This window comes from Equus asinus, chromosome 2 (assembly GCF_041296235.1).
Source record: "Equus asinus isolate D_3611 breed Donkey chromosome 2, EquAss-T2T_v2, whole genome shotgun sequence".
In the NCBI taxonomy this organism is placed as follows: Eukaryota; Metazoa; Chordata; class Mammalia; order Perissodactyla; family Equidae; genus Equus; species Equus asinus.
The window spans coordinates 15,295,858-15,323,770 of NC_091791.1; the positions used below are offsets into that span (position 1 = coordinate 15,295,858).

Sequence of the window (27,913 nt, forward strand, 5' to 3'; positions counted from 1 at the left end):
CCAATTTCAGTTAAATGCGAGTGAGAGTTTTTTTTTTTTTCTATTCTCCTGCCTGTGTGGTTCAAGCTAATATCAACTCCAGGCTCCAGATGGTAAAGAATAGCAGGCATGCCACAGTGGGCGCTGCTCTGGGAGATTAACTACACAGCTAAATGTGCAGCAAGGCACCAGGCCAAGCACCACAAGCCCCTGAGAACTGTAGTTTTTCCCTAAGAACTGTCAGATTTGGGATTCTAGTGATGGAATTGAAGCCCTGAGACATTTACCTTTGGGGCTTAGACATATGACATTCTGGGGAGAACTCTTTGGAATTAGTCATTGGTGTTTAGCCCAAATGGCTCCGGAAACCTTTTGTATGTTTGCTTCCTCTAAGTGTATGAATAGTATTCTGGAAGTGAAAAACCTCCAACGTGAAGATGGGGAAACCTGGTTAATATTTTCAGCGGCTCTGGCAGTTTTATCTTTAAACTGTTAAATAATTAAATTCTGCTTTCCTTTACAAACTACTTACCTTCTTGTCTCTAAAAATGTCCACTTAAGATTTGTGAATGTTTGTTAATACATATTTTTTCCTTGTATATATGGGGAGGGGACAAATGGAAGGAAAGGCTAAGTTAAAAAAGGTAGAGGGACTGAATAGAAAATGAAAAGTAAGAGAGAGCAGAACTGTCCATTATTATTTTCAGATATAAACAAAATTTACTTCTAGAAATTACTTTGATAGACCAAATATTTCAAAACATAACGTCCATGGTGGCAAATTAATAACAGGTCTTTGTGGTTCTTAAAGAAGGTGATCATCATTGCTGTATGAAACCTCATCTTTAAAATTTCAGAGTAAGATGCAATGAATATTGGCATTGCGCTAAATATTTGTAAAACCTATGACATATTTGGGTGTATTTTTTGGGCTCTTAAGAGTCATATTTAACTTTTTCACTCATATTAATTTGTTACCTATATAGCTGTAGTATAGTGGGCGATATTAATGGTAAGTACTCTAGTTCAAAGCATGTTATAATGGATTTTTAGATAATTATTTTTCAACCAGTATTAAGGCTCCTTTGCTCATTTATAAATAAATCCTTGGTGTTTGGTGAATCTTAAGTTTCTTCTCTTCTTTTAATCAGGCGATTCAGGGAACGGTAGGTGAGGGTGATGAAAATATCCATGACAGAAGGTGGTTGGCGCATGCGTCTCTAATATGCTGAGAAGGTCACAGAAAATAGTTTAACAAGATTTCTAATTCTAACACCGTAACCACCAAAAATCACAGATGTCCTGAGGATTCCATCAGGTGGGGAGTTTCTGCTTCAATCCTGAGTCCCTAATGCCCCATAATTTGAAAGTCAACCTAACTAATGGGTGATGCTTAGGCCAGATAGCTTAAACCTTTCCCTAAGATACCCAGCCATCTTCCAGCTCTAGGAGAAATCCAAGAAGTTGTCAGTCGATTGAGTCTTTTCCATAGATGTTCCTGGCCCAAGAGGGGAAGAGCAAAACAAGTTGGAGGAGTTGATTCAGGAGCACTCTTTGACTTAACCTAGAAGATATGAGGAGGGAAAGCAAACAAGTGTCTTCATGCTGTAGAGAAGGATATAAAAGAAGGTGAATAAACATCAGAGGAAGAAGAGCAATTTTTTTCTCTTTTCTTCTCCTTCTTTCATCCTTGTTTGTTTGTAGACCTAGCATTGCCCTAAAAATAGTAGATGTTCTATAAACGTTGATTATTGGTGGTGACGATGGTTGCTTAACTGAGAGCCCCTTTCTGCAGTGAGTTTTTAAGTGAAGCATCTGTTAAAGTGGAATTATAGGTAAAATGCATTTGATAAAAGAAGGATTATAAATTACCTCAGCCCATTAACTGTTTACATGTTTCTCTGCAGAGTATGGCCTAATACTTTTGCAACATCTGGATGCATTATTGACCTGCTTCTATGCTAGTTCTTTAGAAATAACTATTAGCAGAAATGGGAAGAAAAGAAATGAAAGCAATGTGGAATGCTATGTGGTTGGGTAAAACAAAACAGAGTGGTTTTAAGTTCCCTGCACTTTGTTTATCTTCTGTTAAAAGACTATCAGTCTTATTGCTGCAGATTTTTTCCCCAAAAAGGAGGGCTGTATTACAAAGGAGGGAAGCATATAATAAAAGCCTTTTATACAGCACAGAATGAGTAAAAGCAGCTTTAGTTGCGGAGGTGGTCAGTGGAGAACACCGTTTTCTCTGGTAAAGCACTTACTTGTGCTTGTCTGGGTGAGGTTTGTGCAGCCCACATCTGCAAATGTACATGGCCATCCTTATCTCATGGCCCCAAGCCAGAGTTCAGTTAACTCAGTCAAGCCTAGGAATCTAAAGTAAGCCTCCTTCTGCTATAGTTAATTTGATGCGGGGAAATTTTGCACGAGTGGAAGGGACCGAAAAATACCATTTCAAGTTATTTCTTCCTTCCACAGGTCCATATTACGTCTAACTATCTTTGTTGCCAGGTCATGAAACTTATCAGTGGGAGGAGACGGTGGGTATGATTCCTTCGGGTAAGATCTTTTTAAGCCCCGTTTGGAATCTGAGACAAGTCGTAGGACGTGAATCTCTGCAGAGCAGGCAGTTTCTTAAGAGGCTGTGTTTATTAAGAAGTCATGTACGTTCACTTACCTCCCTCGTGTGATGCTCCAAACAGCCCCATCTCAGCTCCATTGCACAGAGAACAGGACCTCAGGGCTTAACAGAGTCGAATGCAAACATGAGTCTTCTGACCACAAATGTTCTTTTTGAAGCAGGTAAACTTACGGTAACCAATTGAGTCTTTTTCCACAGAGGTCTTGGTTTTATTCTTAATTCTTTATTGTTAGCTCATGAATTTTCCACAGCAAATTATCAGACTCAATACTTTTCTGAATCATTTGCCTTCACCATCTATTGGTTTCTTTAAAAACTAAAAGTTAAATATCAATCTGACGTCAATCTTATGTCAGAAAAATTCGTATGCGTGTGTGTGGGTGTGTGTGTGCATGCATGCATATAGATTCTAACATAATGCATTCAAAGGATAAGAGTAGATTTGGGAGGGTGGGCCAATGTTTTAATAATCTTTTCCTTTGAAGTTCTCCCTTTCAAGGAAAAATGTAATGTTAATCATTTTGTGTTTTTTATGAATGTCTTTGAGGATGGAAGCAGAATCTGAGTTTATATGGGAAGCTTTTTTGAAGGGAAAACTTTTTATTGAATGCCTTCTAAGTACCTCTCTGGGGCTTAAAGAAAAATATATGAAGGCCCCATTCTTGAGTAAAACCACTCTAATGAGGGACACAGGCAAGTTGACAAATAACTGTGATAAATTGTGCTGTTATAAGTGAATGCCTAGAGTTTTGGGGTGGGATGGGAAAAGGACAAAAGATAAGTTTCCTACTCAATTCTATGTGACAAACTCTTATTAGCCCTTAATGCTTGGCTTAAGTGTCACTTAATTTTTTTCAAAGTCTTCTCTCACTAGCAGAATTAATTGTTTGCTTCTTTATAATAAAGCATCTGTATTTTTTTATGTACTTATTACATTTTATCAACCCAAATTCATTGTTATCAAAATATTATATGGAGTACAAATAAGTTACATGGGTTTTATTAAAATGTAAAACCTTCCGTTTTGTTTTTTTCAACATCAAGGTAAGTGGGGATTATGGAGAGGGTGTTACTTTCCGTTATTTTTTGCTTAGTTTCTGAATGGCATTATCAATAGTGTATTAAAAAGTAAGAAAGCCTACCACGAAGTCAACAACCCTCACAAATCTCTTTTTGGGGATATGGAAAAATAGAGGCCTATATATTTTAGAATCAACCAAATAAAATATTTTACTTTGCTTTGAAGCAATCACCATATTCAGACGTTAGTCATGCTTCTACAATTGAAGGGCATTCTCTTCTGACTCATTCAGGATCTTTGTCATAATTGTTTGGAGGTTTTTCCTATATGGGGGGCAAAGCCTCACTGAGCTTTTAATGGAATAGCTTTCACATTTCTCAGGGTGGCGGGGGTGTGTGGAGTGCACATCAAAAGAAGGAAATCTGTATCATAGAAGAATGTCTGCCTTTAAACAGTATTTATGTTTAATATTATGTCCTGAGATTGAGTTTTGAAATGAGTAAATGTTTAAGTGGCTGATTAGAAGTCGTTTGGGTGAGCTACTGTAACAGTGCATCAGGCGGTTCTGTCAGCTTGCCAGGAACAATGAATGAAAAGGGAATGAGACAGACACTTTCTAAGACTTATGTTTCAAGAAGCAAGATATATGACACTGTTTGCATCTTGGCTCAGTTGTCTATTGTTAAAATTTCTTCCTCTTGTGTAAATTTCAGAGGTGAAGGTCCCAACGTATTTTATTAAAAAAAAAAATCAGTAAAGAAGCCACTTTAAACAGCAAGATATGCATCCATTATGCTAACTGTTCATGCATAATACATCCACATACATGCAGTTTCTTTAGAACAGAGTGGCAAGTGGTTGTGCCAGAGAAAAAGTAATTACTTAGCAGTTTGAAAGTGAAAATGAGTCTCTTATTAACAGCAATCTATCCAGAAACAAAGAGCAAGATCTCTGTTCCGATGACGTGTGTTTCCATCCGAAACACAATCCCTAAAATTTGGAGAATGCTGTAAGACAGCTTGAGGGGGCAGCTACTACTTATTGCCTGTGAAAATTGGAGGGAAAGAACTTTGAATTGGAAGAACACCACCAAGAGAGGAAAGTGAAAGGAATTCCATTCTAGTGAGAATGGTTTAATTCATCGTGTTCTTTAAGGATAAGCCCAGGCGAGTTCTAGCCGAACTTACATAGGTGGAACAATAGAATTGTCGATTATTAAAAATGATTTGATGGTCCTCTAACTGCGTCACCAAAGATTCTAAAACAGGTAAATATGCACATTTCTGATGCTATGCATGTTTAAATGTTTAAATATTGTAATTGGACATAAAAGGAATGAACTTCAAGAAAAATAAGTAACAATGGTGTGGGGTTGAGACCTCTTCAGACTTAGTGTTATAGCCTCTGCTATATGTTTGCTTCTGTACCGCAGTATTTCTCTCATTATAGCAAGAGTTCTTATAAATTGCTTGTCTCATGTTTGCTCTTTCTTGGTAGATCATAAGTTTTGTGAGAGCACATGGTCTGTTATGTTCCCCACTGTGTTCCTCCCAGTGCTTAATGCACTGCCTGGCACGTGTTGGTGCTGTATGAATAATTTATTCAATGCTCAGAGGAAGGAGATAAAGGCATTCTGTGATTACAGTGGATACCTGCTTAGAAGTCTAGTTCAGTCCACTGTAAGGTACTTGTCTGTGTATAGATTGTCTGCTCCCTCGATGTTGTGTGTGTGCAGGGTGTGTACACACTTCTTGGGCCCCAAACTGGGCTTTCTGTAACTGGCAACCCTCCATTGCATTTGTGGACCATGGAGATAAAAATGAATGTTGGTGTTAGTGGAAATTAGACACAATTTAGAATATTGGGGTTTTTCTTGTATAAAATATACACATAAGAAAATCTAAAGATGCCTTGGTGTCTATATTAGTTATCTGTACGTCTGCTGAGCTCTGTTAAGCAGACATTTTAGTATAAGCAATAGTTGGATGATATATGAGGGAAAAGAACGGAGCTGCCCAATTTGGTGGGGAGTGGGGGGAATGCCACTTCACGCTGGAAAGACTTCCCTCTGCAGATCAGTTGCCAATGCTTTGAAATGCTGGTTTAGTTTCAGACGCCAGGTATCTGCCTGGATGAAGCTCAAGGAAGAGATCTGGAAAATAGCCAGGGCTTCTAATATTAAGAGCTTTCAAAACCAGCAAGGCCAACCTCTGGTCAATTCACCACTTCATAAACAGCCAAAATGGAGACTCCAGAATAGGTATAATGTTATCCAGCTTGCTTAAACCAGCACTTGTGCTGCTGGGTTCTACCCCAGCCTTGAGCTACAGAGAATTGTTGGGCATCATAATTAGGTGATGTAGGCCCAAGAACATCTGTTGCTATTGCTAAATCTTCATGGGCAATTCTCACACAAAAAGAAGCAGTTTCTACAAATGGTGCAGCTGCATGAGCAGGGTCGAGGAAGGGGTAGGATGGGTGAGGGGCTTCTGTGGGACTTAAAGATGTGACGCTCTTCTGAGAATGCCTAGAATCCTTGCTGACTTCTCTCTGTTAGTAGAATGAGAGAAAGGTTACGAGCTATTTTTCTGGGTTCTAAAATGATGAAGTAAATGGATGTTTGGATTTCTGCTTAGTAAACGGGAACGTCCCCATATTTTGCTCAGCTCTGGTTTGGAATCGGTAGCTGCATTTGCAGCATGTGTAGAGCCCCTCCCCCAGTTCACACCGCTCTCAGTATCCATAGCAGATGGTAAATTCTGTGGCTGCCAGTTCTATCACAATGTGGTTGCAGAAAATAGAAAGCAAAGCAACATGAAGACCCCTGATAGAACACAGCTGGGGTTGGGAGACAGCTTCTGAATCTGCTGGTAATGACTGTAGGGTTGGGGTAAAAGTATATAGCTGGACTATAAAAATTGGTTACTTGCATGTTGGAATTAGACTGTGATGTTGAGACATGTTATTAACTGAAGCCTGTCTACCTGGGCTTTATGAGCAGAGAGCATGGCATAAAGCCTTACTTTTGGGGGACTGGTATAAGCCTACCTAAAATTGTCATGTGTTGCCAATGACCCGTACATGGTAGCTGCATTGGTGGTTTGTGTGTGATATCAGTTCGCGGCCTTTTTCTGATTTGAGTGGATGGAGATAGAGTACCATCCTGTTTAATGCTCTTGTCACGCAAAGTCTCAGTGAAAACTCTGGCTGTTTGATTTAAGCGAGAATTAAATTAACCTCCAGTTCCTGCAGGTGGAGCTTTGAGAGGTCTATAGAAGAATCCATTTAATCAGGCATTTAATCAGGAGCAACACTCCAAAGCACCAACTCTTAGCTAAAGATGGGTTTTCACAGGGCATCTTCTATCTTCAGAAATGCCAGATTAATAAACATGAGATTAATTTGAAAGTAAAAAACCAGATCTATTTCATTTGGCAATCTTAACTTGAGTTTGCTTAGTTAGAAATTGTGTTTCTTTTTGTGCTTTAGACTGTACTGTGCCTTGTTGGAAGTGAGGTGGACAGACAATTGTAACACATATGCACTACACAGAATTAACTGTTGTTTTTTTGAAATTTAAAAATAAAAGGATGCTACAGATAAAATTGAAGGTCCCCAGTGTTGCCCAACCCTAGTTGCCTTCCCCTCCCTATCTTCTAAGAGACAACTGCTGTCAAATTTTGTATATATCCTTCTATTTCATGTTTTTATACTTTTATATATACCGTATGTATTGTGAAATACACAATATAAATATATAAAGTGTTTTGTGTGCTTAAAGTATCATTTGATACATATTCTGTAACTCATTTTACTCAACATTATGGTTTTTGAGGTTTACCGATGTTGACTCATAACTTTAGTTCATTCATTTTCTCTGCTCTGGAGAGTATTGTATGATTTGACGGAGTATTTTATAATACTCTGTAGAGTGTTATACCATGATTTATTGTCAGTATAAATGTTGAGCATGTTTGTATAGATCGTCTTGTATATATTACTAAGATTCTATTAATAGAATCTAGAAGTAAAATTGCTGAATCACAGGGTATCTGCATGGCCAATTTTGATAGTTTATTTCCAAAGTAGTTAGGCCACTTGATGCTTCCACAGCAGCATGTGAGAGTTTCCAGCTCCTGGTGTCAGACTTTTTCAGTTTTTGCCCATCTATTAGATGAGAATATCTCACTTTTAGTTTGGATTTTCCAAATTATCAGTGGAATAATAATGTTTTAGCCACTGATATTTGAAATTAAACATCTCCAAAGGCATGAAATACCAGTATATTTATCTAGCATACTGGGACTCAAATATAATTTAAAGTTGTGCTTTGTTCATATGGTCCTCTTATTATTACATTATACTATTCCCACAAAATTAAAATTTTAATCATCACTCTAGTAGATGAAATGGCTTTTTAAACTTTTAGACTTTTTTGGTGAAAATATTTCTAAAATGTCTTATACTTACCTGTTTTGTGAAATTCAGGATAAATTGAATTCAGTCCTCATAATGAACATTAGGTTTTTAAAAAATTCATTAATGGTGCTGGCCTGGTGGCGCAGTGGTTAAGTTCGCACGTTTTGCTTCAGCAGCCTGGGGTTTGCCAGTTCAGATCCCTGGTGCAGACCTAGCACTGCTTGTCAAGCCATGCTGTGGCAGGCATCCCACATATAAAGTAGAGGAAGGTGGGCATGGATGTTAGCTCAGGGCCAGTCTTCCTCAACAAAAAAGAGGAGGATTGGTGGCATCTGTTAGCTCAGGGCTAATCTTCCTCAAGGAAAAAGAAAAATTTGTTAATACCTTCAGGGCCTGTTAATATAATAGATACTTGTTTCTATACTAGATGCCTTAAAAGATCCTCATGCTTTAATAGTTATTTTTTCCTTTTGTGGTCTTACATCCTAAAAGTCTTTTCAGTGAGTCCTCCTACTTTTTAAAATTAAAAATCAGTTTATGTCCATGATACATGCTGATTGTGGGATATTTTATCTTATATCCTTTTAATATGCTTCCTTCTCCTATTCTCAATTCTAAGGACACGGGATGATCTTTTTCTGGAGTGAGAGAGTGCATGGGGCCTGTGGCAGCAGGCTGTCTTCATTTCATGGTCACTTCCAGTTGTGCACCAATGTTCTGGATAGTTGAAACTACCTGGTTTTCAGGGTATCTGACTTTCGAATGAGTGGGATGTTCACTGTATTAGCAAAATACCTACTTAAAAAGAGGCACACATAGTCTCTTAAAGAATGAATGCGTTTTAACTCAAGGATGTTAAATTGGTCCGTTACTGAGGAGCTAATGAGCAGTAAAGGTGACTCATTATCTTAGAGGGTCCGAGAAAATTGGCTGGATACAAATGGTACAAATACCTTGTGATCGTTAATGCTTTTTTAAGGTTTAAAATTTTTGTTTTCTTTTCATAAAATTGCTGTTGTCTATTAGTTTGCTCTTTCTTGCCTTTCTAAACTTAAAGTTTATGATACAAATTTAACATTTCCTTTTTCTGTCATTTCAGTGTGACAAAATTAGGCAAGAACGAGATGAAGCTGTTAAAAAACTGGAGGAATTTCAGAAAAGTATGTAAGCATTTCAGTGGAATTATTATAAGACACATAATTGTTTTGAGATTGTGTGAGTAGACATGAACCCTATGTTTAGCTGCTGATGCATTGGGCATCCAATCCAGAGAGCAAGAATTATCTTCCCATTTGCCCCCAAAATGCCCTGGCATTACTGCGATTTTTAAAGAAATGAAATGAGCATTACTGTTTTATGAGTATGTTATTATAAAAGACAGTTTTTACTTGTTATAAAGAATTTTACTATGCAGAACAGTTAAAGGAGAACAAAAATTACTTGTTATCTTGACTCTTTGAGAAAAGCCAAAGTTAGTATTTTATAATCTTTCCTTGCTGGTCTTCTATCTGTACAATGTATGTATCTACAGAAAAGTACAGTCAGACTTTGCATTCAATCTTACAGCCTGCTTTTTTCAGTAAACAGTATATTATGGTTATCTTTGCATGTCTGTAGAGATCTATATCAGTTTTAATTGTCTGTAGTATTCTGTTATATGATAGTACCACAGTTTATTTAAACATTTCCAGTGATAGGTGAATTGTTTCTGGTTTTTGGTTGTTGTAAATAATTCCATGGCAAGTAATCTTATACATGTATCTTTATAGTGGTCTTCTTAGTTCCTTAGGTTAATTCATAGAAAAGGAATTCTAAGTTCACAGAATTTACCCATTTTTAAGAGTTTGAATGTTTAAAATAGCCCTCTCACCAAAGAAAGTTATATTCCCACAAAGCTGTAATACTCTTCTTCTGAATTTTTGCTATGTTATTTTTTTATTTGATGTAAATCTGTTATTACTTCATCCCCTTAGAGAGGTAATGTCTGATCATCTGGAAGGATGAGATGGAAATATGTCATGGGAAAAGGGCCAGACCGTAGCAGGGAAAGTGACTCTCCCCCTTGGAAGCAGAGCCTTTCTCCATGTCCTGCAGATGCTTTATCAGCCAGGCTGTTTGATTATATCATAAAGTGGTGACTTGGTAACTACACAACAAAACATGTTATTCTCATTGAAGATAAAACAGCCATAAAAATGCAGCATTGTAGTTAAATTTCAATAACTAGTTTCTTTTTGGCATCTAGCTGTAACAAAGAAAATCTAAGGGGAGTATTGTTGATATTATGTATTTTTGGAGGCCAAAATGCTATGATAGAAATATCTCTTATTTGTAAATGTATGAATTGCATTTGTGTAGGACTTTTCTCCTCCTCCAATGCAGGATTAATAGAATGTTCTTACACTTGTGCTGACACCAGGTCACATCTGAAAGAGTTATACCATTGACATTGTTACCAATTAATGTGCTTGAATTAATTATTGATAATGGATTGCGTGCTGTGTGCAGTGGAATTAGTTCAAGTTTTTATGGTTGGACTTAGCATTAAGTGTTTTGGTCCAGGTAGGTAGTAGGTATTTTGCTTCTTGTGTTATGCAAAAATGGAAGCAAGTTCTCCCCAAATCTACCCATCTTTAGAGCAAAATTTAAACTCTGCTTTCATCTACCATTTCTCTTTTCTCTTTTTTTGTCTCTTCCTCTAAATACCTTTGATAGTTTTAAAAATTTACATTTTTCCTTATGAGCAACTCAAAGCGTGAAAGAATCGGTTGAAATGTTAGTACAACAATCTTTATTGTTGTATTCATTTAATTTTTTCTTTACTAAGTCTGCTTAATTAATTTAAAGTTTGGATGGCAGGAAAACAAAGTGCTAACTTGACTCAGTCTCAAAGGAACAGAAAAGGGGGACTAAGAAAACTTAAAGTATTTGTTAAAAAATTGTATCTGAGATAAATGGTTCACAACTTTTGAACAGTGGGTGGAATTTAAGATTTGGAAGGGAATGAGGCAGTATCTTATCACCAATGAAAAGCACCACTTGATGTGAATCCATGTAGCCCTGAGCAATTTCTACATTAGTAAAACGGGGATAAATGACCCCACCTTTTCGGCTGTTTGAAGATTCAATGAAATAATCCATGTCAAAGGTGCTGAATTCGGTGCCAGGCATTATAGTAAGTGCTCAATAAATGTTAGTTGCTGCCACCACCATCCCATTTACTACACTATCCAGTGCTTGCCTGCTGTTCAGTATTAAAAGTTCTTATCATTTACCTTCAGTGAATTAGTTTCCAGGCACCAGTCTCTGCGTTTGGACAGCTCTAAGGGAAAGTTTCTTTTGGTGCTCAATTGAAATCTGCCTCCCTGTAATGTTTCCCTACTGGGCCTAGTTCTCAAAGTGTAGGAAGAGCAGCTGACTGAGGCTCAGGACAAGCTTTGTTAGGCCAGAGGGCTCCACTCTCCCTAGCTTAGCATGCTTTTCCTGGATGGTTTTTGTCCATATTTCCATGCCATTCTTGGCCCTCTGCCAGCTCCTCTGAGCCTTTTTCCTAGTTTCTACACAAAGAACACCAGTGCATAGCAAAGCCACGTTCCCTAGAAAGGCAGAATCCTCTGAAAGTAGAAGTAAAGAAAGTCTTTTCATGTCCTTCAGGCCACACCATTAGATCCTTTGCTCTGGTTTAGGGCACTCCTATTTTCCTGCATACCTGCCAGCTTTCATGGCTGTTTTCTTACTACTTGAAAACCTTTCTAAGTAATCTGATGTTGCAAAAGAACTTATGGTGTGTTCATCACGAGACATCCTGCATCTAAATATAGCTGAGAGTTGGCTGCATGGAGAGGAGTTTTGCTCAGGAAGCAACATCGTTTGTGGTGTCACCTTTAGATATGATGAATTAGAAAGGAACATAGAAAATTGGAGTCCCCTAGAAATAGATTTGGCTGGGCTTTACCAGTTAGAACTCTGTAATTTGGCATATGTTACTTAACTTCTCTGGGACTCAGTGTTCTCAAATATAAATTTGCTGTAATAATACCTACCCCCTAGGATAATTGTGAGGATTTATGCAAGAACACATGGAAAAGGTTTAGCACAAGCCTGGACACATAGTTAGCTCAATAAATGGTGATGGTGGTTGTTTCCTAGCAATTTTGTACTACAGAGAGCATCCTTGTAAAAGGGTGTTCACAGATGAACTTAGATCTGATCTGTTTTTCCAGTCAGGCAAGCAGACACAAACATGAGTACCTACTTTGTACATAGCATTGTGCTAGGTAAAAGAGAGTCAGACATTAATAAAACAAAATCCCTGTTCTAATGCTCACAGTTAGTAGAAGACAAAAACAAGTGGAAAAATCCCCAGTTACCCTACAGGTGATGTATTCTATGATGGCAAATATGTAAGAGCATTTTGGGCTCATAGAAGAGGAGAGACAAACTTTGCTAATTCAACTAGACTGATAGAAGCAATGATTGATGTACTTTTAGGTTATACTTCTGAGTTCTCAGAGTCACTAAAAAAACTTTTATTTTGCATAATTTCAAGCTTATATAAAAAGGAGAAAATGGTATAATGAACCCTCATGTACTCATCATACAACTTCAACAACTGTCAATTCATGGCCAATCTTCTTTCATCTCTACATCCATATACCTACTCTCACTGACCTCAGATTATTTTGAAACTATTTCCAGTCATCATATCATTTTATTTGTAAATATTTCAGTATGTGTTTCTAAAATACTAGGATTCTTTTTTTATGTTTAACGTAACTGCAGTAACAGGGTCACTTTATTTAAAGTTCACTTTTTTCTTTTTTAAACCTTCATGTCATCCAAATTATAGATGTTTGAGGTGTAATGGTCACAGATTGTGGATATTATGAGACAAACTCCAATTCAGGACCTTAAGGCAAATTGTTAAATGAACAGCTAAAAGTTTTAAAAACATTTATCCTTTGAAAGGTACAAATAAATTTATTTATTAAAAAAATTGCTGTTTAATGTCATGTGACCTGACTTTTGGTTTAGGAAATGGGGTTTTATCTTTTTAAAGATATAAATGCCCTTTGAAATATCTTCTTCCCTTTTGAACCTAAGAAGTTGGTAAGTAGGTTTCTATCCTACCAATTTAGCATTGGGATAACTTTTTAAACTAAAAATTAAAGCACAATTTTAAATTTCTACTGTTCCCTCTTAGAGGAAGGAATAACAGCCCTACCTGGTGGAGTATACCGTATCAGAATTGGAGAAAATGTGGGCTAGTGCTCCCTAGCTAAGCTAATTTATCAAGTTAAATCACAGGGCAGCTTTTTACAAAATGTTTAGAAAATAAGTGTTTCTTTCTGTTTTTTTTTCTTTTTGCTAGGCCTAAACCTTACTACTGTGGAATGATTTTTCTTACTCTTCCATGAGCAAGAATGTTATTGAATAAAAAGTCACATTCCTGTGAAAAATGCAGAGTGTTTATGTTTTTGTTATGATTGTGGAAATACCAGATTGTGGCAGAAGATGTCAAGTAGTTAAGGCTAAAAATTCAAAGTAATATTTGATGTTGTAAAAATTGTATAGGTTTCTTTTCTCTTTCCTTCACATTTTTGAAGAACCTACCTTGTAAACATAGTGATAAAATGCAAGGAATATTAGGATTTTAAGGAAATAATAGAGCCTATTATTTAAACTACAATATAAAAGGCAATTATATTGATGAAGAGCTACACGGGCTTTGTGTGTGTGAATAAACTTGGCCTGTGTTCAGCTTCTATTTGTTCTTCTGGCATAAACACATATTGTGTGTGATTCCAGTTTAATGGGGACCCGTTTGTATGCCAAGCAGCTGCATTTTAGGACCTATTGCGTGATTTCATAGCTCTCTGAAAATTGGTTCTATTCAGAACAAGAGATAGAAGAGGAGAGGGGGGGGGTGTGGGGGGGGAGAGCTTCAACACACAATCATTTCTTTTCAATTGGAGCCAGAAAGGTTGATGACAACATGACCATTGTGTTATAATGATAAGACCACTAAGGCATCTGTACCTCTCATCAAGGCTCTCACACAACAGCAGATACAATTTAATTCACTGCTCTGTCAGCAGTGCTGATACCATTATGCCGTCTGTCTCCACAGTTATAATCACTGTCCTCTGAGAAATGCAGTTGAAATGATCTTGAGCAGTCAAAGAAACTCTCAATTAAGGCTGCCACTTCCAATGTGTCAGATTGTGTCTTCTGCACTTGGTACAATTTTCACTTCCAATCCTGTTTATTTACAATGTCTACCAGTAATTACGCTTAACGTGTCATTTAGTGAGGGGGGCCCCTGCCAAGCCAATTGTTGGGTGCTGCTGTACCATTGAGTGGGAGTTTCTCGAAGTCAATGCCATCAGCAGCTTTTAGGCCCTGATGGGATGCAGTAGTAATGTTGATAATGCAAGTATCGTGCTCATCAAGTCATAATTAGATGCCACTCAAATGTGCCACTTGTAATAACAGTGTTGATTCCTGTTTTTCTCGGTGACTGCAACTACTAATTAGTTAAGTGGTTTCTGGTTGGCCTGCATTTGCTGCAGATGATTATTACCCCTGAAAAAATGTCAAGGTTAGAGATGTTTCTGGCCATTTAGTGCTGCTTTATGAATTTGAATATTAACATAATAAGAACTTTGGACAGACTTAGGAAGTAATACATTTTTGTATTTAATTTGGAGAGAAATTTTTTCCCCTGAGTTTAATCATAATTGCAGGTTAATTAAGCCTAAATGAAGCAAAAGTAATCTCTCTTTGTGTTATGTGAGCCCAGTGCTTTTTGCCTAACTTTGTTGGGTTTCACATTTGGGTGTCCTTAATTTTTCTTTTTTAAGCCAAACAAATGCCAATAAGTATACATGTCTACAGTTAAGACTGAAATTCTGAGAATTTTCTTTTAACTAGAAATATGGTGAAAGGAATTGGCGTTTTTCTTACTTGATCTTCAAAGTATAATTCAAGTTCTAAATTACTTTGTACCTTTAAATCTCAATTTATATAAACCAACTACCAAAAAAAAATCACAAAATTACTATTTTTCAGGCATTGGTAAAATATCAAGTAAAATTTTATTTTTCTTCTAATCTTCCTGACAGTCTGTCATGCAAGCAGCAGTTTGTTAGCATCTACTTTCATCATTGTATAGTACATAAATCTTGGTGCTATACTTTTCTGCCCTGGAATTTATTAAATAACAGTAACCACTTAGTTACTTATTAATAAAAATTTTGTCACTACTATTGTAATACTTACCTTAGCTAAGCTGCCACATTGTTATTCCAGTTATGAGATCAACTTAAGATTTAAGAAAAAATTCCAATTAGCTAATTTTCCTTATTAGATCCATATGTTTTATTCTGCTAAGAAAAGGAAATCGTGTTTGCCACATTTTATTTATGAGAAGTTCTTTTGTTTAGATTAGTAGACATGTCTATGGTTATGTACACAACTACATAGAAAGCAGACACTTAAAAAAATTCTAAATAACGTTCTTAAAATGTGTGTAATAGCAATAAAGCTTCTTAATTATATGTTTTTTCTTTCTACATTCATATTAGTTAAGATTTATCAGGGCAGCATCTTAAACACTTTTTTTCCATAATAGCTAACGGCCTGGCTAGCTGAAGAATTGAAGTATTCTTAATCATGGGACAAGATGTGTGGGCTTCTGGAATAGCTGACTAATCTTTGAATGCTGAGACTCTTTTTCCTTCATTCCTAGTTTCTCACATGGTTATAGAGGAAGTTAATTTTATGCAGAACCATCTTGAAATAGAGAAGACTTGTCGAGAAAGTGCTGAAGCTTTGGCAACAAAGGTGAGACAATTCAAATAAAGGAATTATTTCAACTTGCTTTTCTAAACAGTGTTTTCTATCCTGTTTTGCTTTTCTAGTTTTCTAATCAGTTTTCTACTCCTGTGATGAGGAAGGGGTTGTAAGGTCTCAGAATCCTGGAATATGATTATGTAAATGTCCATCTTCATGCAAAGGTTATTTTGATTGTAAATGGAGCATTTGAATGTGTATTCCAGCATTTGAGCTTTTGGCCTGTAAAAAAATGGTCCCAGAGTAGTCTGTTGAACTGGACGTTCCAAATGTCTATCTATTTGGTTAAAATTCTAACCAAGTTTAAAACTAACCTGATGTGACATGAAAGAGCAGTGAGTGTTTCATGTTTGAATCACATGAAAAAGTCATCCTCAAGCCTCGCGTTTCAGGTGATTATTTGTGAAAGCAAAGTGAGGGATACTAAGGGTGACCTCCAGTGCTCTGCTGATTGCTTCTAGCTGATGAATCTACCAAGAGTGTAATTTTCTATGTTCTATCTCATCAGAAGTACATTATTATTAAAGAATGTTTTTATCTCTGTCTTATGTATTTTGGATTGGGTAAAATGCATCTGAACCACTTCATCAGAAAATGGATTACAGCGATTTCAACCAAATTTCATTAGTAATTCCAGTGTGTTTCTTTCCCCTCTCCCCCTTCACCTACTCCAGAGTATTTCTTTGGATGTTCTGAAATTCTACAGATCAATCAATTTATCTATATATCTATCTATTTAATTTGTCTGCATTAGCAGTGTGCTTGCTGGAGGTATTTGCTTAATTGTTTGCATAACAACACTACATTAGAATTCATAAAATATGCAGTCAGAACCTAACTCAGAATATAACTATGTGTATATAACTTCTCTTCTGTTATTTGTCTGAAGAATACATAGCAATACAGGCCATTGCTTTAAAAACAACGATAACATGAGTGCTCTCACATAATTTCTGCTCTGCTACACTTCGCTGAAGTTCACTGGTTTACAACACTGTGTGAATTCTCTCTTCATTTCCTTTATTTCTTCTTTGTAACAAGTAAGAAAAATATATATATGGAACATACTAGCTGCTCTGAACCTCATAAAGGCTAAGGATGGTCTCTGTAGTTTTTTTTGTTGTTGTTAACAGTTATTCCTGTTGCTGTGGTACATCCTGACTACCTCTCAGGACTGCCAGAGGTTACGGAAAGCAATGGTTTGGGAGGCAGTATATACAGGTTTTAGTCCTGGTTATGTCATTTTGGGCATATGTGACTTTGGGCAAGTTAGTTCTGTTTCCTGGACTGCCATTGTCTCATCTTAAATGATAGGATAGACTAGAGTTAGAACTGGAGTGAGAATGGGGTGGACTTTTCCTTTTTCATGATTCACTTTAATCAGTGGTTCATATATGGCCTCCTTTAAAAAAAAAAACTATTTCATCCCTCCCCACACACACTTATTTAATGGGTGACTTTGTAGTCACCTCTCTGAGCTACAATGTCTTTTCCTAAATCTCAGAGTTGACCAGGGTTGATCTTTTAAGAATACCCCAGACTCACTGACTCTAGGAGTGTGGCCCAGACATGTATATGTTGAAAGAGCTGCCAAGTGACTGTTACAGCCATCCCTGGGTATGAACCAGTTTGTTATTATTCTCTAAGGTCAATTTTTTTTTTTCAATCTTTTTTTCTTTTTGAGGACGATTAGCCCTGAGCTAACATCTGCTGCCAATCCTCCTCTTTTTGCTGAGGAAGACTGGCCCTGAGCTAACATCCGTGCTCATCTTCCTCTGCTTTATATGTGGGATGCCTGCCGCAGCATGGTTTGCCAAGCGGTGCCATGTCTGCACCCAGGATCCGAACCGGCGAACCCCGGGCCAGGGCCACTGAAGCAGAATGTACGCACTTAACTGCTGCGCCACCGGGCTGGCCCTCCAAGGTCATTTTTACAATTTAGTCTTGACAGTAGGATCCTTAACTTATACAGTTAGTTGTCTATTCTTTAAGAAGCCTTTTTGAAAATGGACATTTGGTTTGTTTTTGAGGATACAATTTGAATTCATGGGGCTTGGAATAAAAAACAAACCAAAAAACCTATTCAAACAAACACAGTAGATGTGTTCATTGGATGTGGAAGATACCGTAGTTTGGAATACAAAGTTTGGAGGCTTCGTTATAAATGATAATCGTACGTCCTGATTTAGGTATCAGCTGTCATCTTTTAAAGTAGGCTACATTTTCTAAGCAGCAAACTTTGTGATTTAATTCTTATTTTTCTAAATCTTCTAAATCTTTCCTAAATCTGCTCTCAAATTAATGACAAATGGAATGTTTAATTCTTATGATGTAATTTGACTGCATAATTTTCTTAAAAGCCAGTGTAGATATTTTGCTAAAATGTGTAAGTTAAACTGATAAGTATAGACCAATTATTTAAATTGTGTGGTCCAAGTCTGTTTAACTTGCTTATTTTGCATCTTCAAGTATTCATTAAACTGTGCCTAGTAGAAGAGCTATTTAAATTTGAGTATAGTAGAAGATTCTGTCACTGTAGGGTTATGAAAGATTTATTTTTGCCTTGTGACCTAGAGGGTTCCAAAAAACAAATAGCATGCCATAACCTTATAACTTGAATATTAATTGCAATGGGATTCCTTAGCCAAGGTTTGTGAATGCAGAGTTCTCAGAAACGTTCAGTTACTATGGTCGTAAGATCTCATGTACATAAATCTTATATTTCTTCTTTCAAAATATGAAAATGGTATCTCAGAGAAGACTTGAAATTTTCTGTCTCCCTTTTTTTCTGAGTTTGTAACTTTGTTAAATAGAGTAGTTGCGTCACACCCAGACAGTAGCTGGTGGGTCTGGTGGCCGGTTTGATGGAGATGTTAAACTCTTTTGAGGGAGAACTGTTAACTGTCAGCTTATTAAGTATTATTGTGATAGTGGCTGAGAAGGGATATATTAAGCACCAGTGGCAAAAATTAGTATTTTCTTTTTCTCGTGAGTGTCTTGGAGGAAGAAAAAAGTGCATAGACTAATACCTTGGTTGAAGAAAACTAGCTAATAAATGGTTTCCAAAGGAAAATTAAACACACAAACTAAACCTCTTTTGTTAGTAGCTAACTTACTGAACTTTTACTATATGTCAGTCATTATGCTAAACACTTTTATATAACATCTCATTTAATCTTTGTAAACCTTTTATATGTAATGTCTCATTTGATCTTCATATTATGGGATAGAGACTATTTTTATCCTTAGTTTGCTAATGAGAAAACTGCTGCACTGAAAGGTTAGGTTAGTTCTTGAGGCAGAGACAGAATTTGATTGCAGAGCTGAGTTCTTAACTCTGCTACACTGATTTTATAGAAATGTGTACCAAAGCATTGCATTACTCTTATGTCAGTGATTCTTAGCATTGATGTCCGTTAGATTCACCTGGAAAGCTCTGAAAAAGTACTATGCAGTGCCCCACTATCAGAGATTTTGATCTGGCAAGGCTCTGTCCATTGGGATTTTTAAAAGCTGTCTAGAGAGTCTAATGTGCAGAGTTGGAAACTATTAATTTAAATATTTAGAGGCAGAATTACAAATGAAGTCTTGAGTTTTTTCACTTTTTTCTTAAATTATTTTCTTCTCACATTCTGAAAAGATGGCATCATTTGAGAATTGAAGGGTCCTTGAGCTTCTAGTGCCATACTGTAGCATTCATGTTTCAAAGAACCCACAACAGTGTTTACTTAAATTTTCCATCTTAAGGAAGAGGGGTTGGGAAATCATGGGCCTCATATCTTATCCCTGACCCTCTAATGTAGTATAGGAGTTAGAATCTGGAGCTGTGGGCTGGAGACAGGGAATAAAGGACTGTGATTCCCTGCCTAGAGCTTGCCAGGCTTCCCAGGAAGAATCCATGGAAGGGTTCATGGCCATTTCTGAGAGATTCTTCCTGATTGCCCCAGAGAGGTCAGGGAACCCTCTTGTGCTCCAGACCATGCTACTTGGGATATATTTAGATTCCATGTTATTGGGGTAAGAATCAGATCTCCCAGATTGAAATGGGTTGAACTTTCCTTGAGAGAAGCCCTGAAGAGTCCCGGTTATGATCACAGATGAAGGACCAAAGCCAGACAGATACCAAACTAAACATCTTATTCTGGTGTAAAGTTTGCAGTAGGGAAGGGCAGGTAGATTTACCATGAATTATATTTCCATTTGTATTTATTTCCAATGTCAATTATTAAATTCATAACTTGTCATAATGGCCGATGGCCCTTAGTAAAGGTTATGTGTTTGCATTTCTCTATCTTACCTTTTATCCTAGAGAAATCAATCTGCTAAATACTTTCACATACTGAATTAAGGGAAGACCTTTTGCTTTTTAGTCTTGAGAAGAGAAAACATAAGCAAAACCATATCTTCCTTCTGTGGACTTTGGACCAAGTTTAGTCTTCGTGTGTGCTTTGTACTAACATTTATATGCACATAAACACATGAGCTAAGAAGGTAATGGTAGTTGATAACTGTAACTAAAAACCAACTCATTTCTGCATCAGAGAATAACAAATACATTAATGAATTATGATTCCTTTTCCTCTGCTAAGAATTAGAACTCTTCTTATAGAGTAATAGAAACATAACTTGAACTTTCTTCTGTTGTGCGTTATTAGAACTCTGTGTACAGTTAGTGGAAACACATCTTGAGCTAGCTTCAAGAAAAGAAAAAAAAGTAGAAATTTGTTAAGAGAAGGCTATTGGAGAATCCCATAGAATCTGTGAGCTGGAAGCATTTCAGGAATGGACTCAAACCCTGTGGTAAACCCTATCTCCATTGCTTTTCTCTGCCTCTCTCTACTGTCAGCTCCATTTTGGCTTTGCTACAGGCTACTTTCCTCTATCCCTCAATTCAGTAGTGGAATGTGGTTGCCAACAGCTTCTCTACATCCAGACACAGGGAAAGAAACTCATCTCTTTGTTCCAGCCTCCAAATTTCTAGAGAAGGGATTCGATTGAGCAAGCTTGGGTCATGTGCCTAATCCCTAGACTAATTAGCTGAGGCCAAAGGAATAGGGTATGCTTAGGAGGAACATGGCTTGTTCCCATAGAAATTACGTGGAACAATGAGGAAGAGTGACAGTGTCCAGAAAAGAGGGAATGCTGGGCAAACAAACATTTAAAAGGTGCTTACAGCATAGCATCCAAAAAAGTATTTGCTTGAAATGAAGTACCTTAATTAAGACTATTAATGACTGTGAATAAGTTGAAACTTGATTTAATCTATGCTGATGTTTTATCTTAATCCTTCTTAATTTCTTATCAGTTGTAAATAGCATTTTCACATGCTGCTGGCTGTAATCCAGGCATCAGGCCTTACTTGAAGTTGTAAGTTTAATATTAACAAGTGTAAATAAAACCTTATTTAATGACTCTTCTAATTGTTATTTCTTGCTGTGAGTGTTGATGAATATGTAAGACAAAAATACACTTAATTTGTCTATTGTTTAAAAATCCAAGATACTCATTTGACTGCTGTTAAAATAACCATTGTTCTATTTTGCCTTAGCTAAATAAAGAAAATAAAACATTGAAAAGAATCAGCATGTTATATATGGCCAAGCTGGGACCAGGTGTAATAACTGAAGAGATAAATATTGATGATGAAGATTCAACTACAGAGCCAGACGGTGCTGCTGAGACTTGTGTCTCGGTACAGTGTCAGAAGCAAGTCAAAGGTAGGACTCCTGGCTTAATTAGGGAGCATATTTTTGTCTCCTATTAGCATAATGCTTCTCAATCCTGGTTGCAGATTGGAATCACATGAGAACTTTAAAAATACTGATGCCTGAGTCCTACCTTGAAAAAATTCTCATAAATTGTCCTAGGGAATAGCCTGGTTGAGAGTCATGATAGGGTGTAACATTTGTGCTTTATGATTTATTTTCTTGTTTTGGATTAGGCACTTTTGAAAGTATTGTCTTGACAGAAACAGCCAGTTAGTGTATAAACTTCTTAAGAATGTGGACTTAAGTTTTAAGATATTTTTGTTAAGTGAAGGAAAGAATGAATAAAAATATATTTAGTTAACACCTTCTGTTAGTCTAGTTCTCTAGAATCTCTGGAAGATTCCTCTCCAAATTGCTTAGTCTCTGCCCTCAAAGAACTTCCTGTCTGATTCAGGCAGTGAGCTATAAGCAAGATGCAGTATTAAACAACTCTGTTGGTCAGCAAGTAGTGCTGTAAGGCAAGATCACATGATCCATCTATTAAAAACACATTAATTTATTCATAAAAATATATATACGTTATTAAAGATTAGAAAAGCAGTTTTTGTCTCAAATAACTATTGGGGCATTTTGGCTTATCACACATGTCAAAAGCAATACTGATTAGTTTGTTTGGTAGATAAAACTTCAGTTGGAAGTATAAAGAAAGTCTAAAGAAAAAAGTATAAAGAAAGTCATCTTTACCTGATTCTCCACTCCCTAAGACAAAATAATATTTCTCTACATATTATGTAATATGTTATAATTATTATAATTATGTAAATTATAATACTATTAAACTTATTATTCCCCCAAACTGGGAAGGAAGGGAAGTTTGAAGGATTTCCTTGTTTTCATAATTCTCCCTTCTTTTAGGTCTCAAACGGTATGATTTCTTGTTCCATAGCCAGCCAGTGGAGAAAGTGATTTTGAAATAAGTCTCTGAGAACTCTTTCAAGTTGGGTTCATGTAAAAGTTTGATTTAGTTTATAAATAACCATATATCAGGTTTCTTATTCTTGGAGAAGGGTAAGAATTAAAAACTAAGTTAAAAACTAGGTGGCAAAATCGTAGGCTTGGCCCTAAGTTTAGGTACCCTCTGCTAATCCATGTATATTTTTTTTAACATTTGAGTGGTAGAAGTAACTTAAGTCTAACACAGAAGCTTTTGCACTTGGTTGCTAATATTTTCATTAAATCCCAGTAGTAAGAAATATGAAGTAAATTAAGAAACAAAACACCCACAACTCTGGAGAGAAAATTACTAGAATTTTTCAAATAGATTATATTTTGAGTCAGTTCAAATAATGTTTAATGGCTATAAATTGACAGCAAGTCAGGATGTTTCTCTTCAAATCAAAATCTCCAAATTATTAACTGCCCAATTGTTTGTGTATATTGTATCGTGATAAGAGCCCATGGCCATTATAAAATAAGAAAGAAATTAGTACAAAGCCTTAACTTGTTTTGATGAAAAGGTAAAAAATTTTACTTCTAAAATGTAAATAGTTTTCTAGAATGTGGGTTTGATAGAATGCAAAGAAAACATGATCTGGTGCATTTAACATAGTGAGATTGCCTGATATGAAATAATTGATAACCGTGGCTATGTAGGGGGACATAGAGGTGAGATTTCCATTGTCCTTTGCTTCTTCATTTTCCTTTTAAATGTTAAATAACCTTGCCTATAAGCTGCATGTGCACTAGCATTTTCAGTTCTTTTGACAAGATTGATTTCTTCTTTTAAAAGTAAGTGTTTTTGTATTAGGTTTTTTCCCCCTTATTTTTTCTTTAAAAATGCAGAACTTCGAGATCAAATTGTATCTGTTCAGGAGGAAAAGAAGATATTAGCCATTGAACTGGAAAACCTCAAGAGCAAACTCGTAGAAGTAATTGAAGAAGTATGTATCTTAGGCCTGAGAGGCAAGACCTCTAGTGGTTTCAAGGTGTTTGGGCATTGGCTAAGTTAAAAACTTGCTGTTGGAAGCTAATTTCTGATGTGAGAACTATGTACCAATTTTAATCTTCTCTTCTCCCCATTATTTCAGATACACAATAAGGTATAGATAATGTGCTCATGAACATTCATATACTCACTACCTAGCTTAATAAATGAAACACTAAAATAGCATTGACGTGTTCCCTTTTGTCCCTCATATTTCACTATGTGAAGCAAATTTGTAAGAATGATATGTGCAGTTTAAGTCATACCCTTTATTGCTGCTGGTGAAGAGGATTTTTTCTTCTCCAGTGGATGGCTGGCTCAGTTGAGAAAGACTATCCCCCTGTGTACCTCCAACACCGGCACATATGATAGATGGTAGAATGGTTCAAGTGGGTATTTGGAGAATCTTTCTCTTTTTCCTTTTGAATTATCTTTCAGAGCAGGAGTACATAATTGTCTTTCTTTACATGAGGCTTCAAGGATCTGCCTTTGCAATCTCCATTTAACTTGTGTCAATGGTTCTCAGATTCTGTAGCCCAGAGCATCCCAACCCAAGTGCTGTAGCACCTTGATATCCCTCAGATGGCTTACAAGTATGCCAAGGTATTGATCCCTTCAGTGAGCTGCCTCATCCAGTTACCTCAGTTCCCAGGCACATATTAGTATTTTCTGAAGGGACATAATGTGAAAAAGGTTGGAAAGCAGTGTTCACCAACCTCCTTGCCCCAGTTGCTTCTACTTATTGTAGCAAAACATCATAATGAATGGGAAGAAGAAGATGATATTTTGGAAATGGCATTCCTGTTGGAAAGTGTATACCAGTTACTAATTTAAACCAAAAACAAAAATATAGTTTACACTAAAAGAAATCAGTTCATAGACTATTTGGAAGTGCTGATGGATTCAGAGTCCTTTTGAGGACCATTATCTTAATTTGTTTCTTGAGTGTAACCACAGGAGAGAGATAAGAAACATATTTTGATGCACTCTATTCCTCAGTTATGATTATTTATTGATGATTCTCTCCCCTCCCATTTAGAGGTGTCATTGGAAGATTTCAGAAGCTATTTTTATTATGACTACTTCAGACATCTGAAAAGTGTAAAAAACAAAATAATGAACATCTGTATGCCTGCTATCTAACTGAATACGTAAAACATTAACATAGTGTTGAAAACCCTGTGTCTGTCTCCCTAATTGCTTTTTCCTTAATGCCTGCCCTGTTTCCCCAAACAAACCACAAAAGCTTTGTTTTCGTCATTCCAATGTATGTATTTATGTTTTTACTACAGTACATAGTATTCTGAGCATTTTTAAACTATGTAAACGTACATACTTTTTTTATTCAACGTAATGCATTTGAGATTTATCCATCCTGAAACATGTAGCTTTATTCTTTTTTTTTTTTAACTGTCCTATGATATTCTCTTCTCCTATTGATAGATGCCAAAAATTATTTCAGAAATTTAAGCTTTGGTGAGGGAAGACTTTCATATGTATTTTATTTAAGCCAAAAGTCTTCAGAGTTGAAAGTATTTTTTATTTTAAAAATTCATGTATGCTTTACTTAAGCCAAATGTCATCAACGTTTAAAATGAATACCAAAATTGAGTATTAGATCTCTGACTGAATGATTCATGTATTTTCTGGGTATTCTTTGGTTGTATTTTGCATTAAAAATATCAATTATTTACATTGGGCAGCTAGAACACGTCCAGGTTTAAGGACCAATGCCAATGCCATTTGGAATATGTAAATAGGTTCTCTACCAAATGTACATTCCAACTTAAAGAGCCACCATTGAGGCTGTAAGAAGCTCTTTAATAAAAGCCTAACACAGTGAAGCCAATTACTGGTTTAAATTGTAACTTCATTTGAAAGTTGAATAGCAATTTGAGTATCACACATCGCCATATGTCATGTTATAATTTTGGGTGTTTTCTCCCCTCAAAATCTCACATTTTTAGGTAAATAAAGTTAAACAAGAAAAAGATGTTTTAAATTCAGAAGTTCTTGAACAGAGAAAAGTCTTAGAAAAATGCAATCGAGGTATGTGTTTCCAGTCTCTTTTCTCAAATACATACGTAGTTTTATTTTGTTTACATGTATTTTATGTTGTTTTATACCTGTGCCTGAAGGTTCTTGTAGCAAGAATCTTCTTTGTTGTGTTTTCCTAACTTGTAGCAATGAATTGCTCTCATTCCTGTTATTTTATCGCCCATCTTAGAGTCTTGGATATTTAAAAGTGCTTTCACTGGGGGAACTCATACCCCACTCATTTTGAAACTTCAAACCTAAATACTATTATGTCCTACATATATCCTGGGACCACGGCCATATGGGCCATCCCCTCAGTGTCTGTATATTTGGTAGGTTATGTAGTAAACCTCTCTTCAATCCAGGAGAGATTAGGATATCTACATAAATACGTGCCACATGGTATGATAAAATTTTAAATTAAGAGGATGTGGAAAATAGGACAAAGGGAAAGGAAGAGTGTATATTGATTTACAAAGTGCATACTTTCTCCAAGGTCTTGCGCATTTCCTACGTGTGTGCCTGAAATCTGGCTGTGAGCTAGCCTAGGGGCCAGTGTAACGAGAGATGCATGATCACCGATATGAATCACATAAAAATGAATCTCTCCATCAGGAGAAGCAGACTTGGTCTCATAGTGAGAAGGAAATTTCCCCAAAGGCTACTTTTAGAGAAAACTTTGTAATTTGATCCTACCATCCTTGTGGTAAAACACAGCATCAAGTCTCATGGGGCTCCTTCTGTCCCCTGGTTTAAGACGAGGGAATGATGCCAGAGTACAGTTCTGCGAACATAATTCTAAGAAAGGTGACTTATATGCTTTTTTTCTCCCTAAGCCATTCTCTTTCCTAGTTCAGAAGCTGCAACAGTAGAGGGAAATCTTCCAGACCCAGGGCCTTCCCTGTTGTTACTGGTTACGGTTCTCCATCTTTGCATCATTCATGTATTGAGATTTTTAAGTAGATAAAGGACCTTGTAGTTAAGTGTGGGAGATGCACTAGATTATAACATTTCCTCAACTCTTTCTCCATTTAAGAAGATAGAAGTGGTGTAGAAGAATTTTTGGTCTTGATGCCCTGTGCTAGTAACAGAGGGTTCTATAAAGGTTAATCCGTGGTTCTTGCCTTCAGAGAGCCCCTTATCGAGGAGGAGAGAGAGATTATATAAATAAATACATGACGAAGACCAACCTAATTTCTTTCAGAATCCAAGTAAAAAGGGCCAGGACATGTCAAAATTCACTTTTTTATTATAGTGTTCTGGACATAGAAACTAGAGTCAATTATCTTGCCCGAGGCTTCAGATAGTCATTGTCTTCTTTGTTTTCATCATGAAATTTCTTTTTTTAATAGGTTTGAAAATCATTTAGCTCTCAGAGACCTATAATTCACATCACAAACCACCACTTATATTGCTTTACTTGAGTAAGACTATTAGTCTTTCCTCTGAGGAGGCAGTCAGTAGATTTACAGTACAGAGTTTGAAATTCTATGTTATTACTCAGCAAACCAGTCCTTAGTCAGTTAGGACTGAAGTGCCCTGGTGGAACATTGTATGAAAACAGCCATTAAGACAGCCTTTTAAAAGATTTTATTGATATGACTCAGCTCAGAATTGAAAGTGCTGGCCAGAAGCAGATGTAGAGGCTAGAGTGATATCTACCTCTGTTGTGCCTAATTTGTAATGGCGTCATCACTCCCTCTGTGCTGTCTGTATCATTATTTAACAAAGTAGGCCACAAAATGTCAAAAAAGTAGCAAAGAATTCGTATTGCTTTTATTTGACAGGACTTTCTCTTTGACAGTGTCTGTCCGACAGTGGTTCTTTAATTCAAAGCTCTGACTCTGGGCCTGGATCCAAAGCTGTTTCTCTTCTTTGTAAACGGGGAACCCTTGAAAATAACTTACGTATTTTTTTCTCTTTATTTATAAAAGCATAATATACTTTTTTTGGTGGAAAGTATAGAATCATATAGAGAAAGGAAAAAAATCCCAACCTTTACAGTCCAGAGATAAGCACCACTAACATTTCAGTGTATATTCTTCCAATCTTAAACCCTATATGTACATTAAATTATTTATTAAATGTGTTTATAATATATATGGAAGACAAAGAAAATACCAGCAGAAGAAATATAAATATCTTTTTAGCCATTGGTACCTTACAAGCCCCTGAACATCCCTCTCTAGTCATACTCCTCCCTTGGATTTTTATCATTTCTTTTATTTACAGTTTTGCCAGATACTTAGATATACCTAAACAGCATACTGTTT

The 27,913-nt window shown here is 36.4% G+C and overlaps 1 protein-coding gene across 3 annotated transcripts in view; it reads left to right on the forward strand.

Annotated features, from left to right (window-relative positions):
- The window catches only part of SHTN1 (shootin 1), a 95,662-nt gene that overhangs the window by 16,166 nt on the left and 51,583 nt on the right, over nt 1-27,913 (forward strand). For all 3 annotated transcript variants that reach the window (XM_014849260.3, XM_014849262.3, XM_044750192.2), the window contains exons 3-7: nt 9,157-9,217; nt 15,808-15,902; nt 21,460-21,628; nt 23,462-23,559; nt 25,571-25,652. In XM_014849260.3, coding sequence (XP_014704746.1) covers nt 9,157-9,217; nt 15,808-15,902; nt 21,460-21,628; nt 23,462-23,559; nt 25,571-25,652 — 505 coding nt within the window. The remainder of the gene's footprint in view (nt 1-9,156; nt 9,218-15,807; nt 15,903-21,459; nt 21,629-23,461; nt 23,560-25,570; nt 25,653-27,913) is intronic.